Source organism: Molothrus aeneus, chromosome 1 (assembly GCF_037042795.1).
Source record: "Molothrus aeneus isolate 106 chromosome 1, BPBGC_Maene_1.0, whole genome shotgun sequence".
NCBI classification, from domain to species: domain Eukaryota; kingdom Metazoa; phylum Chordata; class Aves; order Passeriformes; family Icteridae; genus Molothrus; species Molothrus aeneus.
In genome coordinates this window covers 9455445-9482566 of record NC_089646.1, presented here as the reverse complement: position 1 = coordinate 9482566, position 27122 = coordinate 9455445, and the positions used below count along the sequence as shown (strand labels likewise).

The following is a 27122-nucleotide window of genomic DNA, read 5'->3' as shown; positions in this document are numbered from 1 at the left end:
GAGCAGATGTGTTGGAGACTGTCTAGTTCATTGTGGAAAACTAAATTCTAGACATAGTTTTGGATGGTAAACCCCTAAATCTTCCTGACCTCTGCATCTGAAATAGCTGCATCATAAGTATTACTGACAATTTAAACTTTGATATTGAATCAAGAGAAATCTTTAAAATTTATTGAGAAACTTTTTGTACAAAGTTATCATACACAGAGTGATTAAAAGGAGGGAAGAGGCAAGAAGGTCTTTCTTTCAAAGGACTGAGCAAATCACAAAAAAAAGTGATAAACAGAACATCTTCTCAGAAATTCTGGCTTTCCCTCTGCAATTAGTGTTGCATGAGAGGCTTGTCAGTGCACGTCTGCTCAAGCTTTGACATGACCCCTCCACTCTTAGCCCTTCTGAAACTCTGACAAAGTTATGGGAATACAGTGATGTAGCTCTTGGTGTCACTTGTAAGACCACAGCTGAAAATGAAAGTTTCTCTTCGTATAAATTGCACCATTGTTCTTCTTTTTCCACTTAAAAAAGAAGACTTCATGATAATCACTTCAAGCACCAAGTGTCTGAGTCCAGGTAAAAAGATCAGGGACCATACCTACATCTACTGGGGATTGACATATCTGTGTCAGTAAAGCAGTGATTCTAAAGTCTTACTGGTTTAACTGGAATTTTGAATTTGAACTCTCTTTTGAAATCAATTGAAAAACTCTGCTGGGAGTGTGTGTGTGTGCCTCATTAAGTGGAAAACATAGGATAGGTGCTTTTTCATCAACCTTTCTGATTTCATATGTAATCTGAAACTATATATTTAAAGCACATATTTTTAAAATGACTATGGACACATTCATGGCAGCACACTGTCATTAGCATGCTATCACACGTGATTGTTTATCTAGGTTTTATAGCTTGTGGTTGCATAAACTGATGCTGTCACCTTCTTTTTTTTCTGTAGCCAGAAAAGGCATAATTTTTCAATGTTCTTAAATGCTTGTATGACTCAGAGAAGAAAGGGACTTTCTGAAAGTTATGTAGTCTCTATCCTCCTTCCTAAAAGTGTCAGGATCTTCCTTCTCTTTTTGGTAAGTGTTAATATTTTCAGGATTCTAGTTATATTACAAATGCCACAGACACAGTGCCCACTTGCTTTATTGGCCAAGGGCCTGCTTCCAACAAAGATCGACATTTTGTCGTTTCTTCAGTAGGAGGAGAAAAAGAGGAAAACCCTGGTAAATGGCTTTCTAAAATAGAGAAGTGGGGTGTGAGAGGAGGTGGTGTCTTTATTAGATACAGTGAAAGTACATTTAGGATTTCATTGGGTGTCTGCCATCTTTGCCAAATCATCCATTGAAGCCCAGCTCCAGGACCAGTATTCCTGGTGATATTTCTAATGCTGCTCAGACTTCTACTGTTTCTGTGTGTCACAACATAAAATCAAGGCTTTTATCAGGGACCCTGAACCAACGGTAGCAGCAACTAGAAATCAAAAATAAAGGGGAGTTCTACCAGTACATGAACTTCCGTTGGCCAGACAGTGCTCTGCAATTCTAACTTTTCTCAAAACTTTGTATACCAGTTTATATGCTGTCTCCATCCATTTTCATAGAAGGCATTGCTGAATATTCCACAGAGATGGTTGTTCTCTGCAGTCAGAAATGGAAGGTCAGTGCCAAAAGCAACTCAGTGGGACTGTATGAAGCACATAAGAACTTTGTAAACAGTCTGCTTCAGAACCTTAAACTATTTATAAAAGCATTTTATTAATTTAAATTTATAATGCAAACAATTTAAAGCTAATAAAAATGTTCTAACATCAGATTGAGGTAGGTTGGAAGTGAATTTGGATCAATATAATGAAGAACAATTTTCTAACATAATCTATGTTTGTCCTGAGGCTACCAGTATTAGGAGATAAGATAGAAAGAGCAATATCTGTGTCAAAGGCAGAAAAAACACATCTTGATTTCAGATCTCCTTCAGATTTGCAGCACTAGCTACTATTCTGAAAATACTTTCTCGTAGTTAAACTGTACTAGTTTGTTTTCATCTCAGGAAAGAAGAAACAAACACCCTTTCCATTATGATATTAAAATTGCACTTTAACAAACTCATCTGCTGATGTTACAGTAGAGAAAACTGATACCTCCCAGTTCTCTGAATTCTTGGCACATACAGTACTGATGCATAAAAGGAGTCCAGCATTTCAATGATAGCCACATTTTGTTATAACAAGATCACAGTGTAAAATCATGCATTTCTCATCATGTTTTGCCATTAAACATGTTTGAAGTTGGCATTTTTATAGAAGCTTCTTAACGAGGCTTTCATAATAATAGTATTTAGTCTCATGTTATAACAGATTAATATTTTTATCTATATTCTGTGAATATAAACCTAATCACAATGGAATTAAAGTTTCAATAGTGCAATTATTATTTTTTTGGTGAAATACCAATTTACATAAATCCTCACTCTGAAAACATTTGCTATTGTGTTCCAGGTGCTATTCTGATTGGTTCTGTTGATTTGTATTTGATTTCTTAAAATGAAGGGTGCAGGATTGGGCCCTACAAAGACACTCAAAATGTTCTGTATAAAGCACAGGTTTCAAAACACCTGCTGTGACTCCTAAGGTGTTTTCAAAGTTTGTGTTCAATATTTAGTTTTCCTTCATCTGATGCTGCTGCTCAAATATTTGAAGGATAGAATTATTACTGAATTAGGTAAAATTATACTTATTTTTTATGTAGCTACTAATCAGACTCCTCTGCTTTGTCCTGTGCTTTATCTTGAGAAAGAGGTGCACCTGCAAATCTAGAACACATCAGCTTTAATTAAATTGAATATTAAAAATGCAATTTTTCCACTGGTCTTTTAATATTTTGTTAGTGGATCAGTAAGCATCACAGGCAATTGGATCAGAGCAATCCAACAGCTCTGGGTTTTTTTAAGTTACCTGGAAAAATGTAATACAGTAAAATCTTTATTTGTTTAAAAAGTCTATAAATTCATCCAGTTTTATCTTACTAATTACCTTTATAAGCAATACATTATCAGGATGCCACTTTTACAGGGCTACATCAGCCCCCTGGAAGACTGAACTGACCTTTTCAGAGTGTTGGACCTCACTTCACTAATGGGAACCCCCAAACATTTCTGCATCTCTTTCCTATTTAAAAATAAACAGTCAAGAGGGCCAATGTGAACAGAGAAGTAATCAACAGGAAAATTTGCATCTGAGTTTGTTTTGATGAAGCATAGAACTATTTTATTTATTGAAACTGTGTTAATGTAATTAAAATAAATGGAAAATGCACTCTTTACTTAATTAATATTTTAAGCTGTCTCTGAAGAATAGTATGCAGCTTGAATTTAGTTATCATTTTTAAACTACAAGACAGATTAATTAGATTCAAATCTTAGCCAGAATGAAATAATTTTCTTAATAAAGCTAAGAGCTCTAGAATTTGCTAGTAGAATGTGTCTGTTGTTGATCTTCACAGATGAGCATGAGAAGATAAGACATAAAACTCAGTGGAGTCTAGTGGTTAAAATTCTGCCAACTCTTCTTTTAAATTATGGTCCTAGATATTGGTTTTATTTATAAGAAACGTGTGGTGTTTTCAGGACATGAGAATTCTGCCTCTTTCTTTATACATGTATTCCTAAAGTTAAAGTAATTTAAATGCACGTATATAGGAAGTTAATATTTGGAAAAAAAATGTTTTGTTCATCAGAATGAAGGAAATTGAACTTTGATTTCAATATCCACATGAACAGAAAATCTATGGAAAATCCTCTACAACATATTTGGATCTGTATTTAATGAGCAAGGCTCCAAAGGATAACTGATAAACAAAACAACAAATGAGATTAAATGGTGTTTTAGCTTTATCATACATGCTTTAAAAGAATGAAAATCTATTTCATGCTGTGCATTGTGCATGCTTTGCAGAATGAAGTGGCTAAACCTAGAAGTGCAGACAGATCTGTAGTCAGAAATCAAGGCAAAATGGTCAGTGTGGCTTTCTGTGCCCAGTTACAAAGAACACATTTTTAGGGAGTCCTGACTAACATTGGTGGTTCTCAGGCAAGAGTTTTGTTCTGTGCAAAAATGGGAATACGTTTCAGCATCATTCTCACTGAAACTGCAAGATTTAGAATATTTTGAGTTTAGGCATAGTTCAAACACAGCTCTTGAATTTGGATGAATGTTAATGTGAATCTTCAAAATACCGGTATTTTTAGATGCGCTAAACCCAAAGAAACTGTCTGAAAGTCATTTATACTTTCAATGTCAACTTTTTTTTCTGAGAAAAAGACATGAAACTTTCTAGAAATTTTATAATGAAATGCTGCTGATGACAGAGGTTTTTTGTTTTCCCATTTTTTAATTAATTAAATCATATAAGAAAATTTGTCAGTAAGTCAATTCACAGATACGTGACAAACAATTCTATAGATACTTTAAAACAGATTTTAAATTTAAAATGAGTAAACAATTGAAAATTATTTCTTCTCTCTCTCAACACTGTCTACATTTTTAATGAATAACACATTAAACAATCTATGTTTAAATAATTTCTCCCTGTGACATAACCCTCACAAGTATCTATGATTGCTTTAAAGGTCATATTTAGAATGGGATAAAAGCAATGAAAATTACATAAACGTGAAAAGTTTTTTAAATTTCACTACAAATTTCTCAAAATCTCACTGTTAAAAAAAAAAAAAAGCCCTAGTATTTAACTAGTATTTTGCTGTCTCTTGACACCTGGCCAGTCAAATCCATGTTCAACCCATTCAGCACCTGACAGTTCTGAAAAGATCCAAGATTTTTCCAGGAAATGTTAATGACTATATTTTCAAATACTAAATACAAACTACAAAGCTAATGGAAGTATTTATCAGTTTCAGACAGTTCATTAGAAGGATCAATATGCAAACACACGTGTCCTTTTAATGAAATCACTTGGTGGGTTCATTTATCTTTCAACTTAAGCAATTCAGGTTAGTGAGCAGCTTATGTATGCTCTGGCTCTTCCGGGGGCAGGAGAACATCAGACTGAGAGGGTCCTCTCAGCATGACAGACTGACAAAGCAATGCTTTCAGACCAAGCAATACAAACGTGGCTGAGGAAATGTTTGGAGAAGCCAAATTTGTGTGAATCTGTGGGACTGTGAAGGATTTTGCATGAGCAGCAGCCAGGTGAGGAGTACCTCTCCTGCCTGGAAACCTTCTTTTCAGAAATGGTGGCGATGCAAAGAGCATCCTCCTCGTCCTGGAATGGGAAGGCTGGGTGTGGGTGAGGTGTTAGTAGGGGTGAGCCCATGGCACAACCACTCTGCACTTTCAGGACCCGGCAGAACGACGGTGTACAGGGGGATGGTGATGCCATTTCGGTGCTGTCCTGCAAGTTTAAGTGAAGTGTCGCTCTGGGGTGGGGCGGGGATGCTCTGGGAACTCAGGCGGCCCTTGCCCTTCCTTGGCACCCCGCACAGGTGCATGTCCCTTACCCAGGTGCCGGCTGCCGAGGGGTGATGGAAGGAGGAAGAGGGGGCAAAGGAATTGCCACACGGCGCTAATGCGGTGTCCCCAGGCCAGCCGCGGGGAGCCAGGGCCAGCCGGGAAGGCAAAGCCCGCCGGGGCCGGGCAACGACAGTGACCGGGACAGCAGGGGTGTGGGGTACGGGTGGCCATGCCATGCCATGCCATGCCATGCCATGCCATGCCATGCCATGCCATGCCATGCCGTCCCGTCCCTCACACTGCCTCCTCCGCACCGTCCCACCGCGGGGGTCGCTCCGTGGCTGGGGAAGGGTCGGGTCCCTGCCGAGGGGAGGGGTGCGCAGTGCCCGGCTGGGGTCCCTGCCGAGGGGACGGGTGTGCAGTGCCCGGCTGGGGTCCCTGCCGAGGGGACGGGTGTGCAGTGCCCGGCTGGGGTCCCCGCCGAGGGGACGGGTGTGCAGTGCCCGGCTGGGGTCCCTGCCGACGGGAGGGGTGCGCAGTGCCCGGCTCGGGACGGTTCTGCCCGGGAGCAGCCGCCGCCGCTCGGGCCGGGGCAGGCCGGGGCACAGCGGCCGCGGTGGCGTGGGGGCGGGACGGCTGGGGAGGAGAAGGGGAAGGGAAAGGGGAAAGGGAAGAGGAAGGGGAAAGGGAAAGGACTGCCTCCTCCACGGACAGAGGAGAGCCGGCTCTGCCCTGGCTGCCATCCCCAGCCGCAGTGACAGCGGGAAACAATGGGGACAGGGAAGCGGGAGGGCTGTCCAGCGGCGGGGGAAGGGAGATGGAAGGGACCTGCCACCCCCGCCCGGCAGCCCCCCTGCCGCTCCCCGCCCGCTCCTGTCCCGCTCCCGCAGCCGGGGCACTTCGTGGGCAGATGCTGGTGAGGGGGGGCAGCAGCGTGTTTGCCGGCGGCATGCGGGAATTTGAGGAGTTGGGGAAGACTGCAGGGTCCCTTTCGTTACAAGGGTCGGTGCTGCCCCGGGAGCGTGGCTCTGCCTGGGAGTTAGGGGTGCGCAGCGCCGGGCACGGCACGGCCCCGCTCGCCCGAGCAGTGCCTGTCGCTGTTTATCGAGCTGAACGGACTTCGTTACTGTCCCGGGGCTGGTCGGAACACACTCCTCCCTCCTAATTTCTTGTGTCATTTGGAGAACGAGGACGAGAGGGGAGAAAGTTTGGATCTTCTTTGCTTGGCAATGTGTAGATTTTTTTTTTTGAGGAAAGTCTTTTCAGGAAGAAGCGTTATGGGCTCCTTTGCCGTATTGTGATGCAAATGATTTGTAGCTTTTCCTTGCTGTCCTTGTTTGATTTTATTTTTGGCTTTCTGTCATTGTTCTACCCTCCACTTCCATCTTGCAAGAGAGACACCAAGAAAAAAAAAAAAAAAGGAAAATAAAAAGAAAAAGATGGGGGAGGGTACGCGTAAAAAAATCAACCAAAGGAAAAAAAAACAAAAAACCGCACATCCACAACAGAAACCCCAAACAGCTTTTCCAAATGAGTGACACAGCCCGTGTCCATTCATCGCCGCACTCCGGCGAAGGGTTTCTGCACAGCCCAGACCTCCTTAGCCAATTGCTGCCAGCAACATGTGGAGGGGAGGCATCGCTATAGCAACCGGTGGATGGGCCATGTGCGGCAGCCGGCAGGGGCTGCGAGCAGCCCGATATAAGGAGGGCAGCTCCGGGGCGCGCCGGCATCCTCCGCCCGCGCCCCGCGGGGACCACCGGGCCGCCCGGGGCCGCCGCCTGCCCCCGCCGCACCGCGCCGGGAGGCGGCTGCGGGCTGCGAGGGGCGATTGTGCTGGCCGCCGCCTTTGTCTGCGCTGAGGAGGGGCGGGGGGGGAGAGGGGGAAGTTTTGGCACCGGAGGAGGATTGCTAGAGCCCGCCGAGGTGCGCCGACCCCTCGCAGAGAGGGGCCCGTCCCGGCACGCCGGCAGCAGGTACATGCGGCGGGGGACGGGCTGGGGGGAGCGCCCGCGGCTCTCGAGGCGGCCCGGCGGGGACTCGGGAGAGCCTTGTGCGCGGCGTGGGCAGCGGGGGCGGCCGGGATGGATGGGGCAGCCGCTGCCGCCGGTCGGGGCCGGGCCGGGTGTCCGCGGAGCAGCGCGGGCGGACGGAGGGCTCTCTTTGCCTCCCTGCGTGCCCCCGGCCCAGCGCAGCCCCGGGGATGCCCCCGGCGCGGGGCCGTCGAACAGGCGCGGGCGGAGCGGGCAGCGGGCCCGGCGGGGCGAGGATGAGAGTGTTCCCGGCTCGGGGCCCGAGGACGGGACCCCGCGGGGGCTGCGGGCGTGCGGCCGCGGAACCCCGTCCCCCGGGTGGGGACGGCCGAGGAACCCGGCCCGGCTCCCTGCGAGACGGGGCGGCTGCTCCGCCGACGGACCCGCCGGCGCTTGCCAGCATAACCGAGAGCTGGCTCGTTTGCTGGCACTCGGCTGTAAGGGCGCCTTATCTAATCCCTGAATTATGTGCCTTCAGCATCAGCATTAGATCAGCGCTGGCGCTGCGGCTCGTGTTTCCCTTGCTAGCTGAAGATATTTGATTAAACTCGGCTATCGCTGACCGACCTCTTGGCTCGGGCTCTGACACTCTGTGACTTAGACCTGCCGAGTCCCTCTCTTTCGCGGTTTTACTCCGGCTAACAAAGCCTGGGCTGCGGAGGAAAACCTGCTTCCTGGTGCACCCACTCTGCTGCTTTGCCCTAACTGCCCCCGAGTCCTTAGAGACGGGGATCGAAGTTTCTTCACCGTCGTTTCTTCGCCGTCTCCGCGCCCTCCTCTTCTTGCTGCCACCTCAGAGGTGCACTGTGCGGCTTCGGACAGGATGGGCCGTGCTCCTCCGTCTCCGACTCACCTACCTCTTCCACAGGCATGGATGTGGCTGTCCGGTTTCCTGAGTTGTGTCTTATCCCTGCACTGTCTCAGTGATGCTGTAGGCTTTTGTGCTTTACTCTATACCTAACTGCTGACTTTAAAAAATACCCAGATGCTCATGAACATCTTGAAGCTCATTGAATTTCCTCTTTCACAACCTTACTCCTTCCATGCCACAAACTTCTTCAGGGTGCTTGGACATTCTGGCATTTCAATACCACCTTGTAGTGGGATTCAGAATAATACCTCTTATTTCTTGTAACTCTAACCAGAAACTTCACTTCTGTTTGCCTTTAGGAAGCCAGAAGAAAATATCTACCATTGATCAAGGGATCTTTGAACTCAGTGAATTCTTGATTGTATTCAGTCATTGTTCATGGTATTAATCCTACTAAAAGGTATAGAGACGCTCCAGAGTGCTTTGTGGTGTTGAAGGTTGTGGAAAGATCATTGTACCCCTACAGATGAATAGATCTGTGGCTTTTGCAGTGACCTTTCTCAGTGATTTGAATAAGCTGCAGTTCCCAGAAATCCATCTGCCTTTTGTGTTTGTCGATTTGTCTAATCTTTCCAACCCCTAAAAGAAGCAAAAAGTACCTTCCCATCCGATTTCATCCTCCCGAGTAAAAGCATTAAATTGACCTCGTTTCAGGTGATGAACTGACATTTGCTGAAAGTGATCCTGGCATCAGGTGAGCTTTCTGGGGAGAGAAGGAGGGGTAGTGAGCAGGGAGTCAGAAGGTAGCGGCCCTAGAAATCTCTCAGTAACTCCAAAGATAGTATTTAAAACACCAACAAGTAGCCTGGACCAAACAGCTTGGGAGTGCCGTGCTGAACACAAGGGGTGTTACATGCACAAAAGGTGAACATCCCCAAGCCCTGCTGCCCCAGCCTAACCTGACTGGGAGCACAGAAGGGGAGGAGGCACAGCTACCAAAGCTGGGGGAGATGCTGCTGTCCCTTCTGTTTTGTTTTCTTACTTTATGAAAGGTAAAAAAATCTTCTCTGTAGCTTTTCTGGGGACAGATTATGGTAGCCAGCCTCCTCCTGACGTAAAGTGTTTCTCTGGTTTTCTAGTAACCTATCAAAACTTAACCAGCAGAGTGTATCAACCTGTATCTCAGATAACCTCTGGGAGAGGGAAATTACTAGAAGTGAATTTAAGTTTAGATTTATCTAAATGAGCAGACATACAGGGATGTGTGTATACATACATATGAAGACACACACAGACACATTATATATATACACACCCACACACATCCATCCCTTTCTTCATGCTTTCTATATAAGGAAATAATATGCATATCCTTTATACTTTCGTGTAATGTCAGTGGCTGCAACTGTTAGCCCAGGATATTCCTTAGAAAACAAACAAACAATGAACCAAAACTTATTTTAGAGAAGTTTATTTTTAAGACTAATGATTTTCTTGTAGAATTCTTTTTTTTTGCCTAGGTACTTTTTTCCCTCCTTGAATGGCATATTTGCAAGTACAATTTCATCTGCACAGAGGAACAATAGCTTTCAGTTGCACAAAGGATTTCTCCCACCCTGAATCCAAACCACAATGCCTCTAGCTCTGATAATAGCTTCTGAAAAGATTTTGTAATGCACAGAATTAATACATGATTATTTCCGCCTCACTTCTCTCATTTATTAGATTCTATAGTGAATTCCAAATTAAAAATAGCACCTCTTGAGTTTCTTAACGTTCTAATATTTTGAAACAAATCATATTCTAAAGTTCCTATTTTTGCCCATATTTACTAAGAAATCTTCAATTTTTTATTATTGTTCAGAAACAAAGCTGTGTAATATAAATGTAAAAATCGAAGCATGCAAAAACTGTGAAAAAATGATAATGTTGAGTTGTTTAAAAATTAATTGTAGTGATTTTTTCCATTGCTAACTGGAAGAGTGGCCAGGTGCAGTAACTGGCAAATTGGGTTTGAAATCTTTTTAAATTTATGAAGCAAAACAAAACCTCAACTTCAGTTAGAATTTTGCAAGGACCAGAATCATGCCCTATGTCCTAAAATAAATAATGAAGTGTAATTCTGCTGAGGCATCTGGATGGTGAGCTTCCACATCACTGCATGGGGAGCTCCTCTCTGCTCTTACAAAGACTTTCTCCAACACTTCCAGCATAGGTGTGAGAACTTATTTACATGAAAGCGTACATTAAATATTTACTGACATTTGCCTGGAATTCGTTTGAAATGTCGACTGTTCTGCTGCATCATGGGATGACACCGCGGAACGGGACGCTGCTCTTTGATTAGAACAGTGATTTGTGACTCCAGTGTTATGGCTGCTCTAGTTAATGACTCACTTTTGGGTGTATATAAAATGTGTTCTGTCGAGGGACGGGGAAAGCTTACATGAGATCAGACGCTAAGAATTTTATTTCCTCTTAAAAAAACCCACAGACCCTCACAGAAACAGTGTACTTCAAGTAAACACTGTGTGTGTTAGGTGTGCTGTTGTTCTTTGCTTTTTAGCATTTAAGCAAGTCGGGCTGTTTCAAAGCAAGGCTGGATGAACACCTCCAAAGCCTCTTCATTCAGATTCACTTTCTAAGCCATTCATTTAGGAATTAGTTGTTTTTCCTTCATTGGGACTTCATTGATACTCCACACTTTTCGAAGGAGAAAATCATTCAGAGGAATGTCAATATATTCTGTTATGTGCAGTTTAAAAAATGCATACTTACATGTAGCTGAGTTTAATATTTAATTGCGTGTAATTTATGTGGTCTATTTATTTGTTAAGCCTTGGGTGGGGAGGTAATTTGTTTTTCTTGTTATGCAATAGCTATTGTTCCCCTTCCACCCCAGGCACACGCACCATGGCACACGCACCACGGCAGCCCCAACCAGCACAGGGAGAGGTGTTCTGCTTTAAAAGACATCCGACTGTAAATGTCAAATTCATAAATATTTAAACACTTTTCTTTCAATTTCAAGTCAAGGCTGACAGGACGCCTCTAATTAACCCTGGGCTCCGTTTCAGGCTGGGGCCTTATTGCAGGGAAGAATCAGGGGGTTAGGCGAGGTGGGGAAATCTGTGCTCTTGGTTAGAGGCAGCGGGGGCGGCTGGGGGGAGAGGTGGGAGGAGGGAAGGAGCTGGTAACTAACACGTCGGATTAATTTTTACCCGTTTCATAATGTGATGTTTGGTCATCGAGCAGGATGAAAGGGCAGAGGGTTCCTCCAGCTGCCTTGGGGACAGTGGGGGCTGTGTCCTGATGGGACGTACTTGGGGGACCGGGCTACCCTCTGCGGTTCCGGGTGTCCCCAGCCCGGAGTCCAGGGACGCCGCCGATGCGCGGCCCGGAGTTGGAGCGGGAGCCGGGCGATGGGGCTTTGCCGTCGGCCGCACCCGGCGCTTCCTGCGGGACGGCGTGGGGGCATCAGCCGCTGGTCCCCCCCGGGGCGGCGTGGGGGCTGGCCGAGGTGGCCCGGAGCACCAGCCCCCCGCAGGCAGGGAGGGGAGAGCGCAGTCTTCCGGGCCCCGACGGCAGCGGCTCTGGAGCTGCTCCCCGTGAGGCGGGAGGGAGGAAAGGGATGGGAGAAGGGCCGGCGGCCCCGCGGCAGAGCCTCTCTCCCTTCCCCTTCGGCGGATCCGACGTGGCGGGCGCCGCCGGGCAGCGGGGAGCGGCCGTGCCCCTTGCCCTTGGCCCTGCCCTCCGGCCGCGGGGCCTCCAGCTCCTCCCGGGGCACGGGGGTCGGGGCAGGCGTGGGCGCCGCTCCCCCTGGACGTGCGGGGGCTTTGCAAGCCCTCGCTTGCTGGAAGCCTGTCACAAGGGACAGGGCTACACAGATTCCCCAGGGCAGACGCCTGCCGAACGCCCCACGGAAGGTTTCTAACTCTTCCCCGTGCTTCAGGCTCCCGAGTACAGCTGTACGCTGAGAATATGTAGGGGGGGGGACTCTTCGAGCAATTCTTTTGTCAAGGGCAGCTAGCTCCGGGAGGGCAGCGGGGAAAACTGCCTGGCGAAGTTGGAAGCAACATCTAAAATAGCTCTAACTCCAGCGGGAGAAAGAGCCTGCCGCCCTTTCTCTTCTGCATGTTTACTCGGAGCTTTTGACAGCACTCTGTCAGCATCATTGTCATCGTTTCTCTCGCATAGCCCTTTCCCCGTGTGCTTGATGCGGTTCTGTCACACGGCACCCGGAGAAAAGAAATCGTTTAAAACCGTGGTAGAGATAGCAGAGAAGTAAGGCTCAGGAGCAGTGCCCGAAGCTGCCCCCGAGCCTCTTTCCTCCCGTCGGTGCCCCGGAGCCCAGCCGGGGGCCGCCCGATGAGCGGGGCCGGCCCGCGGGGGACTCCGGGGGTGCGGGGCTTGTCCCTGCCCGTCTGATGGGGGGCAAACACCGCGGCGACAAGGATTAACGTCCCGGGGCGCAGCGCTCGGCGAGGGGGCGCCGGCACTTCGGCGGGAGCCGCCTATTGAGATGCAGATTGCGACCCTTGGCCCCGGGGGGACGGGGCCTTTCAGGGAGATGCTAACGGCAGAGCGCAGCAGCCCTTTCCCGCCCCCGGGGCCGAGGCGGCTGCCGTCGGTGCTTCCCCTCCCGCTGCCCCCCGCCCGCTGCGGGCCGAGGGCGCGCTCCCCCGGGGCAGCCGGGGCAGGTGCCCGGCTGGGGCCGCGGGGGCGGTGGCGAGGAGGCGGCCCCGGATCCCCCCGCGGCCGGGGCGGGGTGGGGTGGGGGTGCAGCCCCCTCCTCCTGGTGGCTGTTGGGATTTGGAGGAGGGGCCGTGCAGGGGAGGGGAGGCGGCGGGCGCGGCGGTGGCTGCGCGGACGGACGGACGGACGGACGGACGGACGGCACATGGCCGGTGGCCGCGGCGAGCCCTGTGCCCGCCCCCCGCCGGGGCGCACGGACCCGCGATCCTCCTCCGCGCGGCGCATCCAGGCAGGAAAATCCGGGAGTCTGACTGAACCTGCATTTCCATTAACTCAGCCTCAGCCCCGGCTAATCCGCAGCACTGAAGGCAAGGAGGCTAATTAATGACAAGCTTTTACAGTCAAGACCAGCGATAATTGCTTTGGTGGCCTTTATGATTACAAGATAAAAATGGACCGGGCCTGACATAAGAGCCACTGTGTACACTGCAAGACAGGAGGAAATTAAGAGCTGGCTAGCTGAATACGGAGCAGAAAATTACTAATAGAGGAGAGATAATGAATAGGCCGGCTAGGCATTCATGGGGAAAAATCCATTTTGTTACCACGCGAAATTAGGTGGTGGAAAGGAGTTTGCTAATTGTTCTCGTCTTGTAGCAACCAGGACTGAGGCAGGGGCGTGCTTTTCAATTCATTTCCCTGGTAATTGTGAAAGGGGGAATGCAGGCCAAATGAGTCTTGCTGCAATTTGCGCGCCTGGTCTTTTCATTTTCATGTTGCGTTTTTAATTGTTGCTAATATAGGTTATAATGAAGCTAATGAGGGGAAATTATTGTACAACTTTTTAGCACATGGAGACAAGTGAAATGCACTAGAAGGATTCTCTCCTATTGCTGCAAAAATAATAGTAATCTGGAGGAGTTTGGAACTATCGGGGTTTTTTTAAGCCGCTTCCCTCTACAACAGACAAAAGGAAGGATCACCACCTACTTTTTTTTTTTTCCTGTGTTTTATTTTTCACTAAGAAAAAAAAAAAAAAAAAACAATACCGGATTTTCCCTTGCTGCGCCCCTCGCAGCCGCTGGCCCTCGGTGCGGTGCGAGCGGGGCGCGGAGCCGCGGGCGCTCCGCGGTGCTTGCGCGCATCCCGCGGGTCCGCCTCCGCCTCTCGGTCGTTAAGTGCGAGCTGCCGGAGGGGAGGGCACGGAGCGGGGCACGGCAGCGGTCCTGTCCCTGTCCCTCCGTTTGCCTCCCTCCCCGGCCGAAAGTTAGGGCTGCCGGGTGTTCCCCCCGACGGGATCCCCCCTCCGCGCTGCTCCGCGACCGCGCAACTCAGGCGCTGCCTCTCTCTCCTTCCCTGCAGAAAAGCAACGTCCCGCCGCTCGCGCAGCGCGGGGAAGAGGCACAGTCCGCGAAATTCCTCCTCCTCACCCTCCTCTCCCTCGCCTGCATCGCCGGGGTCCTGGCGGCGTCGGGGGTCGCCTACTGCCTCCGCCACCGCGCCCACCACCGCCTGAAGGAGAAGCTCTCGGCCCTGGGGGCTGACGCCGGCTCCGATGCGCCCGCTGCTTACCAGGTAAGGACCGAGCTCTCCTCCCCCGGCCCTGCCCCGCTGCCCGGCAGACCCCCGGGGGGGCCCTTCTCGCCTTGGGAGTCGCGGGGGTGGGTTTGTTTCCGACGCTTCCCCCCCCCGCCCCCGTTCCATTCATAGTCCCGCGGATTCGGTGTAGCAGCTTTTTACTACTGGGTATTAATCTTGGCTATTCTGGTAGCTGCTGTAAATTCGTGCCTAATTAGAAGCGTTAAAAAAAAAAAAATCCCAGCCCTTGCCATTGAAATTCTCAGAAAAATAACATTAATATCCATAATCTGTCACCCCTGCCACTATTAATAACGAAAAATCTTTAACATTTATGAGGAATGGATTGCACGGTTATCTGAAGATGTCTCTCTTTTTGAGTAATCGACTTCTTCAGGGTCTGATATGAAAAGAGCCTTTGACCCGATCTGTTGCCACCTTCTGCCATTATTCAGATAAAATGAAATCTAATGCTGATAGATGGGAGGTAAACCAGGACTGGTTCTAGGAGAACAATGATAGCAGATGTATACCCAGTAATGCTGGAGGACTGTACTCAGCTTCTCGGAAATAAATCAGAAACCTCCAGCTTTCTCTTTCAGTTTCAAAAGTATTGGGTGGAGAGACACTGCATCTTCCTGAAGTTTGTTTTAGATCAAATGGCACTTATTTCTTGGTGTGTTATTGGTGTGGTAGTGCATGTGTTATGGTCATATACCAGACAGCCCTGGTCTGCTACCCAAAATATTTGGAGTGTGACCAAGAAAAAGAATCTGAGAATGTGTAAACATTGTCTCTGTAGTATCTCTGTCTATTGTGCACCCATACGGCCTCGCTAACAGCACTTTTTTGTCAAGTTTTATTTTACTTTCTTGTTCTGCTTAGGATCAGACATTCTGGCCTTTCTGTATCCTGGAGCTGAGATAGATTTAAATTGGCAGCTGAGAGTATTATGGGGATAAACTCATATTTCCTCACAAAGTTTGGGTCTATCTGTACCTCTTAGATATTAAAGATGTAATGCATTAAGTATATTTCCACAGACTGGGTCTAGAGAGAATTAAGTACAGAATAATAAATATGAATGTTTCTGTAACAGTTAGTATCTTCAGGAATGGTTTTGGTTTTCACTTTTAAAGAAATGTTTACTTTAAAAAAAAAATCATTGGGTCACATCTCTGCATTTAATGACTTCCAAAGCAAGACAGAGTGAGAGCCAGAGCATTTCCTGTAGACAAAAAAAAGGAGTGTTCTCTGGAGTTTTGTTGGCCAGTGAGACTGTGCCCATAAATATTTTTGTTTGATTTTGATAGGTGACTTGCTGTTGGCTTATTTAAAGCACAGAAGCAATAGGTAGGCTTTTTCTTCCGTTAATTGTGAATACAGGAATTCTTAATTTTTTTGAAAAGCCCTCCAGGTTCCAAAATCACTCTTGAAACTGAATTTCTGATAATTAACAGGACAATCTTCCTACTGACAGCTCTAATTAATAGTATCTGTAATTAAAATCGTGCCCTTCCAGCAGGAAAATTGTTTGAATTTCTTGGAGTGACCTTTTTTGCCATTTCTCCTGGGAGTGTAGTGGTTGATATTGATTTTATAATGAGCTCGGTTTGTTTAATAAGAATCTGTAATCCAGACATTAAATGAAATATGTGCTTCCTTTTTTCTTCACAAATTTATATATATTTTAAAATCTTCATGTTTAAATCTAAGAGTGACATTTTCTGTTTTGAAAACAACAACAATGCTTTGAGGTTGCTGCTCAGTTTTTCAATAGCAAGACTGTATTAATATTCTTTGTTCCTGACCTCTGGGCCTGGTCCTAACCACCTGACTTCTTAAACAGTTCCATTGGGTTTTCAGGAGAACTGTACTCATGAGTGGGAGGAAAAATGTTTTTCCTTAAAAACAAAGGTTTCTAAGAGCTTGGCTCTCCATCCATGGAAGTAAATGGGAATTCTGCCATTTGTTTCAATGGCAGCAGTAGAAAGTCCTAGTATAGGCAGGCAAACTGCTCAGGCAGTTTTGATGCTGCTAGGTAGCATTTGATCAAAATGAATCACTGTGCCTGGGTCTGTATATAATAAACTATTCACGTGGATTTGAAGGATTGAGCCCTATTCACATTGTCAGAATCACCTTACGTTGAGCTGTGTTAAGTGTGATGGATATCTGCTGTGATGCATGTTTTGGATAACATCAATTAGGTCTCAGAAGAGCACCTGCTATCTTTTTCCTCATCTTCTCTTGATACTTGTAGGGGAATAATGTAACCTGTGTAATATGGGGGTAGGAAAGAGGCAGGCAGCTTTCAAAACTGTACCTACTTGGTTCTCCTCTGTTATATGTTTCCCAAGTAGCCACTCAGTTAGCTCGGTGTTTTTTAAAAATATGAAATATATCAGGGCTGCTGCCACTAGGCTTTGAAGCACGGTACTCCAATGTGTTGCTGCTTTCAGCTGACATGACAATTCAGATTCATTTTTTTTATTTGAAGGGGGAGAAATTGGTTGGTATAAAAGGGCCTGGTGGCCCAATGTGATTCAGAGAGAACACAGAAATATCACTTCAATTCACATGCTTCTCAAAATGTCAGTTGTTTATATCTTCACATAAACAAGACTGACCTAAATTTTCAGCATTTAGTAGAAGCATTTTTCATCCTAACCCAGTTTAGCCAGGGGACTTCATTCAGGGTTTTACTCCTTCCTTACTTATCCTATGAACTTGGAAGAGTTTTTTCCCATGGCTGTTTATTGGCGACGCTTGGGGGTTTTTCGTTCCCTTTCTGGTTTGTGCAGTGAAATGCCATCTTGAGAAGGGGAAAACAGACAAACCATATTATCAGGGAAACAGCAGGTTGGCTGCTAAGTCTCCCCCCATTCTGGAGGCGTAGCACTTGTCATGTAACATCACCCTCCCTCAGGCACGAGCACTCCTTACACTTAGCTACTAACACAACTATTTCTTGTGTAACTGTGTGAGGAGGGCAGGACAACCAGTACTGGATAAAAGTTGAAGCAGGCAAATTAAATTGCTGCAGTGCTCCTGATAAGCTGCCAAACCTGGTTTTTCAGGTGTTGGGGTAAGGCAAGCAGCTGGCCCTCAAAGTGTTGAGGTAGGGAAACCCTATTGAAAGACTTAGTAACAGGAGGAAGGATAGATACACAATTGAAACTTCATTTATCTTTGAATCACTGAACAACAAAATTACAGGCTGGTTTAATTAGACAGTAGCTGAGGAGCTTTTGAAAATTAATGGAAATAGTGTGTCTTGTAAAATGTTACGTTTTATCCCTAAAGGCGGGCAGTTTTTGTGTCTCTCACAAGCACATCTCCTGTCCTTTCAAAGCACACGTGGAATGATTAGATAAGTCAGCGTTAGCATTCAGGGATGGCTAAAAAGAGGCTCTTGGTTCCTCCGCGGAGCCCCCGCGCATGCGCGCACCTGCACCCCTGCTTTTAATTGTTGCTGGCATTGCTTTGATCTTCTTTGAAAAGCAAGTTTAGCATTCTGCAAGCCCACTCTCTGGTCCAGGAGATTAGGGCAGAAGCGTTTTAGGAATTTTCAGCAGACGCTCTTTGATTTATTTCACAACACTGAGCAGATTTTCTTCATGCACTTCGAAGACTTTAGAACCTAACCCAGAGAAAAACGGGCATTCAGGCATCAGGAGCAGGCAGCAAACAGGGCCACTAAGTGCACATCTTACTTGTCACCACTCCCATTAGTGAGCAATTTATTAATGTAATGAGTGTGTGGTAGTGACTGCTACGATTTAGGGATGCTCTGTTTGATTCAGGGTGATGTATTTGTGAGTCCAGCTGAACCCTGGCTTTTGACCCCTGTGTGGGGAGCGCTGGAGGTGTGCATGTTAAATCATCAACATATTTTGTACTTTACACTGCAGAACTTTCCTATGAGCATGGTCTTCTGCATCACTGATAATGCTCAGCAAAGCCTTGCCCATAATGGAATTAAAAGGCAAAAGTTAAAATGCTCTGAAGCTGGCTTCGGCAAGCTTGCCTTTTAATATTTTATATCCATAACATTCTTCTTAATTTTCCTTCATCTCAAAAGAACTTCCTTGGAAAAGTGAGGAGGAAAAGACCAAACAGTTTACAATGAAGTTCTTTCTTAAACTGCCTGAAGTATTCAAGGTTACATGCAGATGGATTACGTCATCAGCTGTTTTAAGAACTTGTCCAATTAACTTGATTTGGCAGGCATATAATTGTAAATTATATGTTAAATTCTACATTATTGCATGTATTGCATTATGTATAAATTATATATTCCTTTGTCAAATACAGTCTTATTAATTACATTATCCTGCTGGATTCAAAGCTCCTAGGAACTTCTCCGTGCTCTTACCGATTTGATCCCGCTGGTATTTTTTATTAGAGATGTTAAGAACACACTATTTGCAACAATTACAATAAATATTTTGCTGCAAATATTTTAAATGCTCCAGCTGAAAGAATCTGCTGGAAACAAACCCTCTACTTAACCATCATGCATGGTTTGTGTGTTTAAATACAGATAACTCATTACCTCTAATATGGCTTAATATTTTACACTCTAGAGTGAATTTCAACAGCAAACTTGTTATTATAATATTAGACCTTAATGTTATAGTAATACTGTATATCAGCTCCTTAGAAACTGGAAATTTGTGGACTAAGTGCAATGGGGGGGGAGGGGGAAAGGAATATTTTGCTGTTCTTATTTATCATGTTTTCAGTAACACTCCAATTGACATCACCTTTAGTACCAAGGGAAGCTGGTAAACTGAGGATAATTTGTACCATAAAGTATTACCTTCTACCTTTATATCACCTAATTTTCAAGGACCCTCCTACACTTAAGCACAAAAGATATCACTGAGGATGAGGTTATTCAGTACATGAGTATTTAGTAAACATTTCAGAAGGAATACATTTTGTAAGGATTTTGGATAGATGAAAATTTTGCCTTAAGGCAGAATGCTGTGAAGGGCTTGCTTGTGTTCTCTACTGGGAAAACAAAGGGCATAATGCATTTTTAATCTTTTCTTTTCCTGTGTCCTTATTTAAAGAGGCAAAAAGAGATCATCTCATGACTATGTAAAGCTACAGGACAAGCTGGAATTTTTTGTGATAAAGCATATATGGCATGATATGTGAATTAGAAGTGTTGTTCTTCTCCATATAAGTCTGCTTATTGTATATTATGTGAACAATTTTGTCTCTCTTTGATTGGCATTTTGTCTCAGAATAAATTCTCAGGCACCTGCAGATACTTTGTACGTACAGTAGTTGCATAAACCACTGTACTTTAAGGTGAGACAGGTTTCACAGTGTACAAAATATGTGTGACTACACAGAATTCACAGTAGTCACACACAGCGATTCTGGGAGAGGAGAAGAAGGGGGGAGTGTTTCAAGGTGATTAGAAGAAGAGTTTGCCTTATGTTTAAACACTTCCTTGAAGTCAGACAAGTCAAAGCAGAATGAAGCAAAACAGGATGTGTACAAATCTGGATTTAACTTTTAGTCAATTTTTTATCTGATTAGTGTTCAGAACTATCCTCCATTCCTGTGGTGCAGTAGACTCTGCTTTTCCCTAACCTTGCTTCCTTTGGTAGTCATAAAATTGAGTTAAATGGTAGCAGTGCTCTAAATGGCATTCCAAAATACTGTATGAATTTATAATTAGCAGAAATTTATCAAACTTGCTTGGTCAATAAATCAGGATACAAATAAATAGGGGTATATATGCTAACACAGCATTTAAAATCAACTTCAAAATACTGCTTAGTGAGAAATGTCCATCTTAAGGGCTGGAGCTTGATGGCAGAGATTTCAGAGGGCACTTCTGGAAGTCTTTTTTTGAGGCTCTGTGTGTGTGTGTGTGTGTGTGTGTGTGTGTGTGTGTGTGTGTGTGTGTGTGTGTGCAGGGCTCTCCTGTCACCTGCTGTCCCTGCTCTGCCCCTCTGCTCCAGCACACCCAGCCCAGCCGAGGGGCAGCCCTGGGGAACCACGCAGGCCATAGGAAAGAGACTTGCTGGCCCTTTCACTGATGGCTCTCCTCCAACCTTTTCCTGTCTACATGAATAACTTCTGTGAATTACTCAGTGTTGGACAAATGGACTAGCCCTTAAGTGGACCAGCTGCAGCAGTGGCAGTGCAGAAACACCTCGGAGTAAAATACTCCTTACATTAGAGCGAGCAGGTGAGAGAAAGGGCTTTTGGCAGGTGTGGAAGGAAAATGAGCATATATGCAAATCCTGGAGTGCTTGGATGAGATGGTGCCATGCAGGTCTACATTTTCATTAAAAAACTATCTTTTTCAAGTAGTTGTCCATTCTTCTGCATAGGACTCATCCAAAGTGGCAGAGAGAAAGTGATGCTTACCCTCTCCTCTTAGCCAACTTTGTTTATTTTTCAAAAGTACGATGCTTGAGCTTGGTGTTTAGTGAAACAAGGACAAACGTGCCCCAGGCATCCCGCAGGACAATTTCTGTGTATCTAGGATGTAAGAAAATGCTAAGTAAAAATAGTAGGAGGCAAAATTAAGCTAGTGACTCATTTTAATTACTGGGAAATCCAGAGTCCTTACCCAAACAGGCATTTCTTAGAAAATGTGCTGGAGGTGCTCTGGACTTGCAGGCTGCATCTCGTCTGGTAAATTAAACCAGTAAATATTTTGAATGGTCCTGGCACCATTTCAGGTCATGCCACCCAACCTTCCCCAGTTTCTTAGCTAAGTAAGCACAAACAAAGAAAAATTCACTCACTAGACAGTTTTATTAATAATTCGGCTGTAGCCAGCTGGTTTTAGATGGTGAGAATTCCTTCTGTTTTGTCTGCCCTAACTTCCTGTCCTGGACCACCAAGGTCCAGGCTCCTGCTCCCGAGGATCCAGCTCCTGAGCATTCTGCTCCTGCTTCTGAGTTCCTTTCACCCATCCCTGTGGTACCACAGGCTGTTTGCCAGCTGAGCGTGGGCTGGTTCTGGATAAGTACAATGGATTGTCTCCCCCTGGTAAATTGATTATGTCCTAGAGCCTGTATGTTATAAAGAAGCCAAAGATAACCACAGCCTTGCCTAATGGGCTGGAGAGTATTTGATTTGCAGTCCCAGGCCGTACATCATCTCAAGTGTCCCGATTTCTTTCTGGAATAACTATACTGTCTTCAATGGCTTTTTTTTTTTTTTTTTTTTCCCATGTAATGTAGAGGATAATCAGCCCTGTCTTTCCTACACACTTCTACCCTTTTTTCTGTTTTAGGATTTTCCTTTTTCTTTTGCAGCATCTCTGTTAGCACGTTTCAGATTTGACACATTCTTCTATTGTGTGTTCTCTGAATGCTCAGCAGCTAACACTGCAATCTGGCTTGCTGATCCTTTCATTTTCCTCCAGAGTGCTGCACTAGAAGGAAAAAATACATTTTTAAAAGTTTTTAACTGGAAAGTTTTGGGGTTTTCTTTTTGCAGGATAAATATTATACCAGGGCCTCTGAAAGGGAATAGAAATAATTTTGTGTAAATAAGGAACTGTGGTAGATGATGTTTGTCAGTTCTTGTAGGACCATGTTGCCTGAGAGCAGAACCAGGTTGCAGTTTATTCTCTGGAGTCTGTAAGGTATATAAAAGCATTCTTCCTCCTGCTTTCTTGTTGGTACATGTGTTCCTCCTGCACACCAGTCTCACAGGGTGGGCTGGCAAAGGGAACAGGGACAGGAATGCTGTGTCGCTTCCTTTCTCCTTCTCAACGTGTGCAGGGAAGCTGTGCTGTGCTTGGCCCTGTGGGCAGAGCAGGGCTGGGTCCTGCCCAAACCACCAACATCTTACCTCCAAGATCTCTGTCCCTCCTGCACTGTGTGTTTGTACTTCACCATTGGAAAGGGTTTGAGGCTGACTGCAGCCACCTGAGGTTTCACCTTGCAAGCCCATACGGACTTGGCTGTTTTCTGGGACAGATGGACAAAAAGTCTCAAATCCTCTTCTTTCCTCTGCCTGTAGCCCTGTAGGGACTCTTGAAGGGATGTTGCCAAGTGGAATATTCAGTGTGGACTGATAGTTTTGCTTGTTCTATTGTGATATAAGCTATAAGACAAGTTTGGGTTGAGCAGGCTGGAGCTCTCCTAGGGCTGTGCTGCTCCAGCCTTCTTAAAGGCACAAGTGAGAGTTGTCACCCCAAACAGCCTCGTGGGTGTGTGTGACATGTGAGGGCAAGGAGATCCGTGGGAGGCCTGTGTGCTCAGCTACAACAAGTCAGACATTGAGGATGTGATTTGTATTGGCTGGACAAGAGGCCCAGTTTCATTTCTCTCAGCAGAGAAAAAGCTCTGGCTCCAGGGATGGGGGCCTTCTATGCAAGATATTTTCATTCTCTTGTAATTTCATGCACAACAGAGATCTAAATTTTTACAGTTCTTTAAACCACTAGAAAAGAACAATCTGAGTGATTTAATGTACACCAGCAAAGCATGATAAAGGACTGAGACAGCTCACCTAACTTCTTTGTTCTGTGGTTTTTTTGCTGTGACGTGTTCTAAGCTGTCAATGTTGCTCCTGTACTTAAATTCAGTTGGGGCATTCCTGCAGCTCTTCTCCTTCCAGTTCAGGTTTGCAGCTTTCAGTTTTTATCACTTGTATTCTTAGCAAACAACCAAACCGAGACTGAAGCAGGGAGACTGTAAAAGGATGTTCCTAACAGTTAAATCCCTCAAAGAAACAAAATTAATTTGGAGGATGAGAGACAATAGCTTTTGAATGGGAGAAAATCAAATTTAGTGTAAGTGGCTTATCCAAAGGAGAAAATCCATGAGGTTTTCTCTAGCTTTGTTGACCAGTTTCTGTACTTCTTGCTAAAGACAAACGAGTGATGTTTTATTGATGGTTGTTTGGGATGACTGCATTCTGAACAAGCACAGATTTTGACCAGGGCAATAGTTTTTTTAAAAATTTTTAATCTTTCATACAGATAAAACCCTGTTGAATTTCAGTGCAGTTTTTATTTTTCTGTTTTCCTGCCTAGCTGACATAGTTGCAGGCTTCTTGATTCCAGCATTTTCCTTTTATATAGGATGGCTGTTGTTTTGCAGAACCACGTTCTGGCAGCCATTCAAGAGATCTCAGAAAGGGCTGATCCTGCTCTCCAAAGTGAGAACAGCTCAACATTATCCTGATAAAACTCACTTTTAGTATTAGGATCACATGCCAATAATCACTCTTTTTCCCCTCATCAAGTGCTGCCTGGCTTGGGGAGCCAAGGAGCCTCCATGCTGGTTGGAGGCTTGTCCTTGGTCCCACTGACAGCAGCAGAGGTGCCTGGTTTGAGGTGGGCAGCCCTAAGGACCAACACCCCCCATTTTCTGGTACTGCTGCTCTCTACACCACTCTGGTCTCCAGAAGTGTATTGGGGAGAATATTCCCATGTTGGAGACATACTGATCTTCCTCACTGCTAAGAAAAGAACAAGTGAAAGATGAAAAGGTAAAATTCACTATGTTGGTGCATTTCTGACAGTGTGCGGAAAAGAAACTTGGTTTTACCTTTTTTCAGCTTCTCAAGTGGAGTTCATTCTGACTTTCTGGGAAAGAAAAATGCCTCAAATGGAGTGATTTGCTGGAAGAGGTTTTGCTGCAGTGGCTCACAGCACAAGGTGCTAGTGGCTGGCTATTTACACCAAATAGAAGGAGAAATGTGATGGAGCTGAATGTATTTTTGGAAGTAAAACAATGTACACATATAAATTTATCTTTTATAGGAAAATTATTTCATACATCTCCCTCTGTACTGTGTGGTAACAGTATGTATAGCAACATGAGAATTTGAGCATGTAAATTCTGTGTATTGTGACCCCCTAGAACAAAATAAAGAACTGCAGTTCCTAGTTAACCTCACTGGAAAGCACTTGGTTGGGAAGTTAAAACATAACTTAACAACCCTTATAAGGGTTGCCTAGCAAGCTCTTCCAAATTTCAGCTTCTTTTTGGAGGTCTGAGTCAACCCAATTGCTCTGCAGGCATTGTTAACTAAGAATTCTGTTTGCTTCTTTGGGGGCTTTAGAAGTTAATTAAGGATAAATCGATGCTCGAGGCTTCTGTGAGTGCTGGTCACTCCATTGCCAAAGGGACAGTGCAGAAATGGAGGGAGCAAGGAAAAGGTGACAAGAATGATTAAGGGCATGGAAAATTCATATGAAGAGAGATTGAAAAGACAGATTATTTCTTCTAAAACAGTAACAAGAAGTAGCATAGAAAAGAAAAAAAAAATATATATATATATAAAATGAGAGACTGAATAAAGCGTGAAACTTTTATTCTGTCTTTGGCCACCAGGACAAAAAGATTTTCAGTTACATTAAGTATGTAAAATAAAAGAGTAATAGTAGAAAAGCTATCAGCAGAATAGAACTGCAACAAGCAACACTTTCTGCAGAATGTTGTTGATGCACAAGTTGTTAGCAGGAATCTCAAAAACGAAAGGAGCCACATGAGAAAAAAAATTCTGTGATAAAAGAGCTAATAATGTTTTAGAAGATGCCTGTATCTTCATGCCTCAGGTTTTAAAATAATCCAAATATGAGTGTGAACATTTAAGAAATGGGCTTACTTAGAACTTGTCCTCCTGTGCTGTTCCTGTGGTGCATCTTGCAGACAAACTGGTGCTTGGTGGAGAGGTCCAAGGGAGAGTAGTGACCCCCTGTGCTTGTATGGGTTGGAAAAAGAAAATGCAGGAACCTCAGTAATGGCCAGGGAAATCCTTTTATTTGAATGAACACACACATGAACCCCTTGCTGTTGCTGCTGCAGGGTGTTTAGTGGAACTGGTGCCATGGGACAGGTCAGGGACAGTGGAAAGGGCTGCAGGTCTCTGCTGGCCAAGCACTCTCAGGGCACGGCCCTGATCCAGCTGTACACAGCTGTGCAGGGAGACACAGGAGAGCCCAAGAAAAATTGTACATTTTTGCTCCTGTTGCTGTCCTCTCCAGAATGTGAGGTCTCTGTATGTCTGACCATCAGTATCAAGTATTAAATCCCTGTTAGTTTGTCCAGCATCTCCTGTGACACCAGTACAGTGAAAGTGTAGAAATATTGACCATTTTTTAATCCTTGAAGACTTTTGTGATGTGTGATAGAAAAAATGTATTCAGAGACATGAGGAAACTCATACATACTATTTGTTCCCATAGCTTAATAGGGTTTCTCTATATTACCAAAGATTTGGCTCTTAATAACCTACTGTGACTTAGTAGCAACTTTGTTCTTTATAGATTCTTTTTTAACACTTGTGCACTAAATTTGCATTTGGTCTTCCCAGCAGAGCTGATGAGGGATTTAATTTTTTTTCAGTGGAGAGAGGGTGAAAAGCAGTGAGTTTAGTTTTCAAATCAGGAGGGGGTAATGACTGGCAATTTTGACTGTCATGATAGATGATGTTATAAGAAAAAGTTTGTCACTGATGGCCATCTTTGGTAAATACTTCCTTTATCCTTGCATCACCTCTGGTGTATGTCCGCCTTCTTTGGAGAAAAATAAGAAAGTATTTGGGGATTTTAGAAGTTTTAGGATTTCTTTTCCCATTTCACTGACTGCTTTTAGAAACTCTGTTACCATGAATGCAGTTACACAGATTTAGGGAGAAGCAATACTAGTCTTTGCAGTGGGGTAGAATAACATTTTTAGACATAAACTAGTGGCTATTTTGTTTCTCTCCAGGCTGGAAGTGCTCTCTGAGTCCTACTGGCTGCTGGGAATTCTTATTTCTAGCAGAAATGATCTTCCATTTTCACTCCTGCAGGGCAATAAAATAGTGGACTACACAGCCTTAATGTATAACTTTCCTGAGAAACTACAGCTGTCTTGGGACTGCATTTTTTGCCTGCTTTGGGCCCCAGGCAACTATAAATGCTGGGAGTGAAAAAGGAAACATTTGTGGCAGTTATCTTTAAGAGCACTGGTATCTGCTGGAAGCTGGTCAGGCTTTGGGTGGGTTGGACAAAGGCAAAATACACGATGGATTTACACGTGGTTCTGCGTGGCCTTTCAGGTTAATTCAGTTGTTGCTATGGTTTATTTGTAACCCATACTGTGCTCTGTGGCTCTCACTGTGCTAGTGGGGAATTTTCTGTGCCAATTCATATTAAGGAGCAGCTGTGCCCTCATGAGCATGTATTAGAGTTAGTTAAGTTGAACAAAACATGGCAAAGGTGAAGTTTGTTTTGCGTGTTATTTTTTATCTCTCCGGTTACTCCTTTAAGAAATCTTTCCTCTTCCAGATTCATACTTGCCATATACTCATGTACTTGTAAAACATTACATGCAGGCACAGCTGAAATGTGGGAAATGCAATTTAGAAACCAGCACTGGTTGAAACCATTTTTTTTGTGGCAGGTAGGTCAATGTGATAAACCATCACTTCGAGAACTGCAGTTGTCTGAACTGCAAGGCCAGTAAAACTCTGGCAGCCTGAGGAAAAAAAATTGGGTGCTTTAATACCAGTAGCTCTCAGGTGATTTCAGGTACACAGTTTGCAAATATATCCT

The 27122-nt window shown here is 45.0% G+C and overlaps 1 protein-coding gene and 1 long non-coding RNA gene across 2 annotated transcripts in view; both read left to right on the top strand.

Annotated features, from left to right (window-relative positions):
* The window catches only part of PTPRN2 (protein tyrosine phosphatase receptor type N2), a 636053-nt gene that overhangs the window by 515554 nt on the left and 93377 nt on the right, over window positions 1-27122 (top strand). Inside the window, exon 13 of the mRNA XM_066551162.1 lies at window positions 14366-14578. Within this exon, the coding sequence (XP_066407259.1) occupies window positions 14366-14578 (213 nt within the window). The remainder of the gene's footprint in view (window positions 1-14365; window positions 14579-27122) is intronic.
* Window positions 7140-11109, top strand: LOC136557396 (uncharacterized). The gene is made up of 2 exons (XR_010783767.1): window positions 7140-7440; window positions 7976-11109. It is a non-coding gene; the product is annotated as an uncharacterized lncRNA (long non-coding RNA).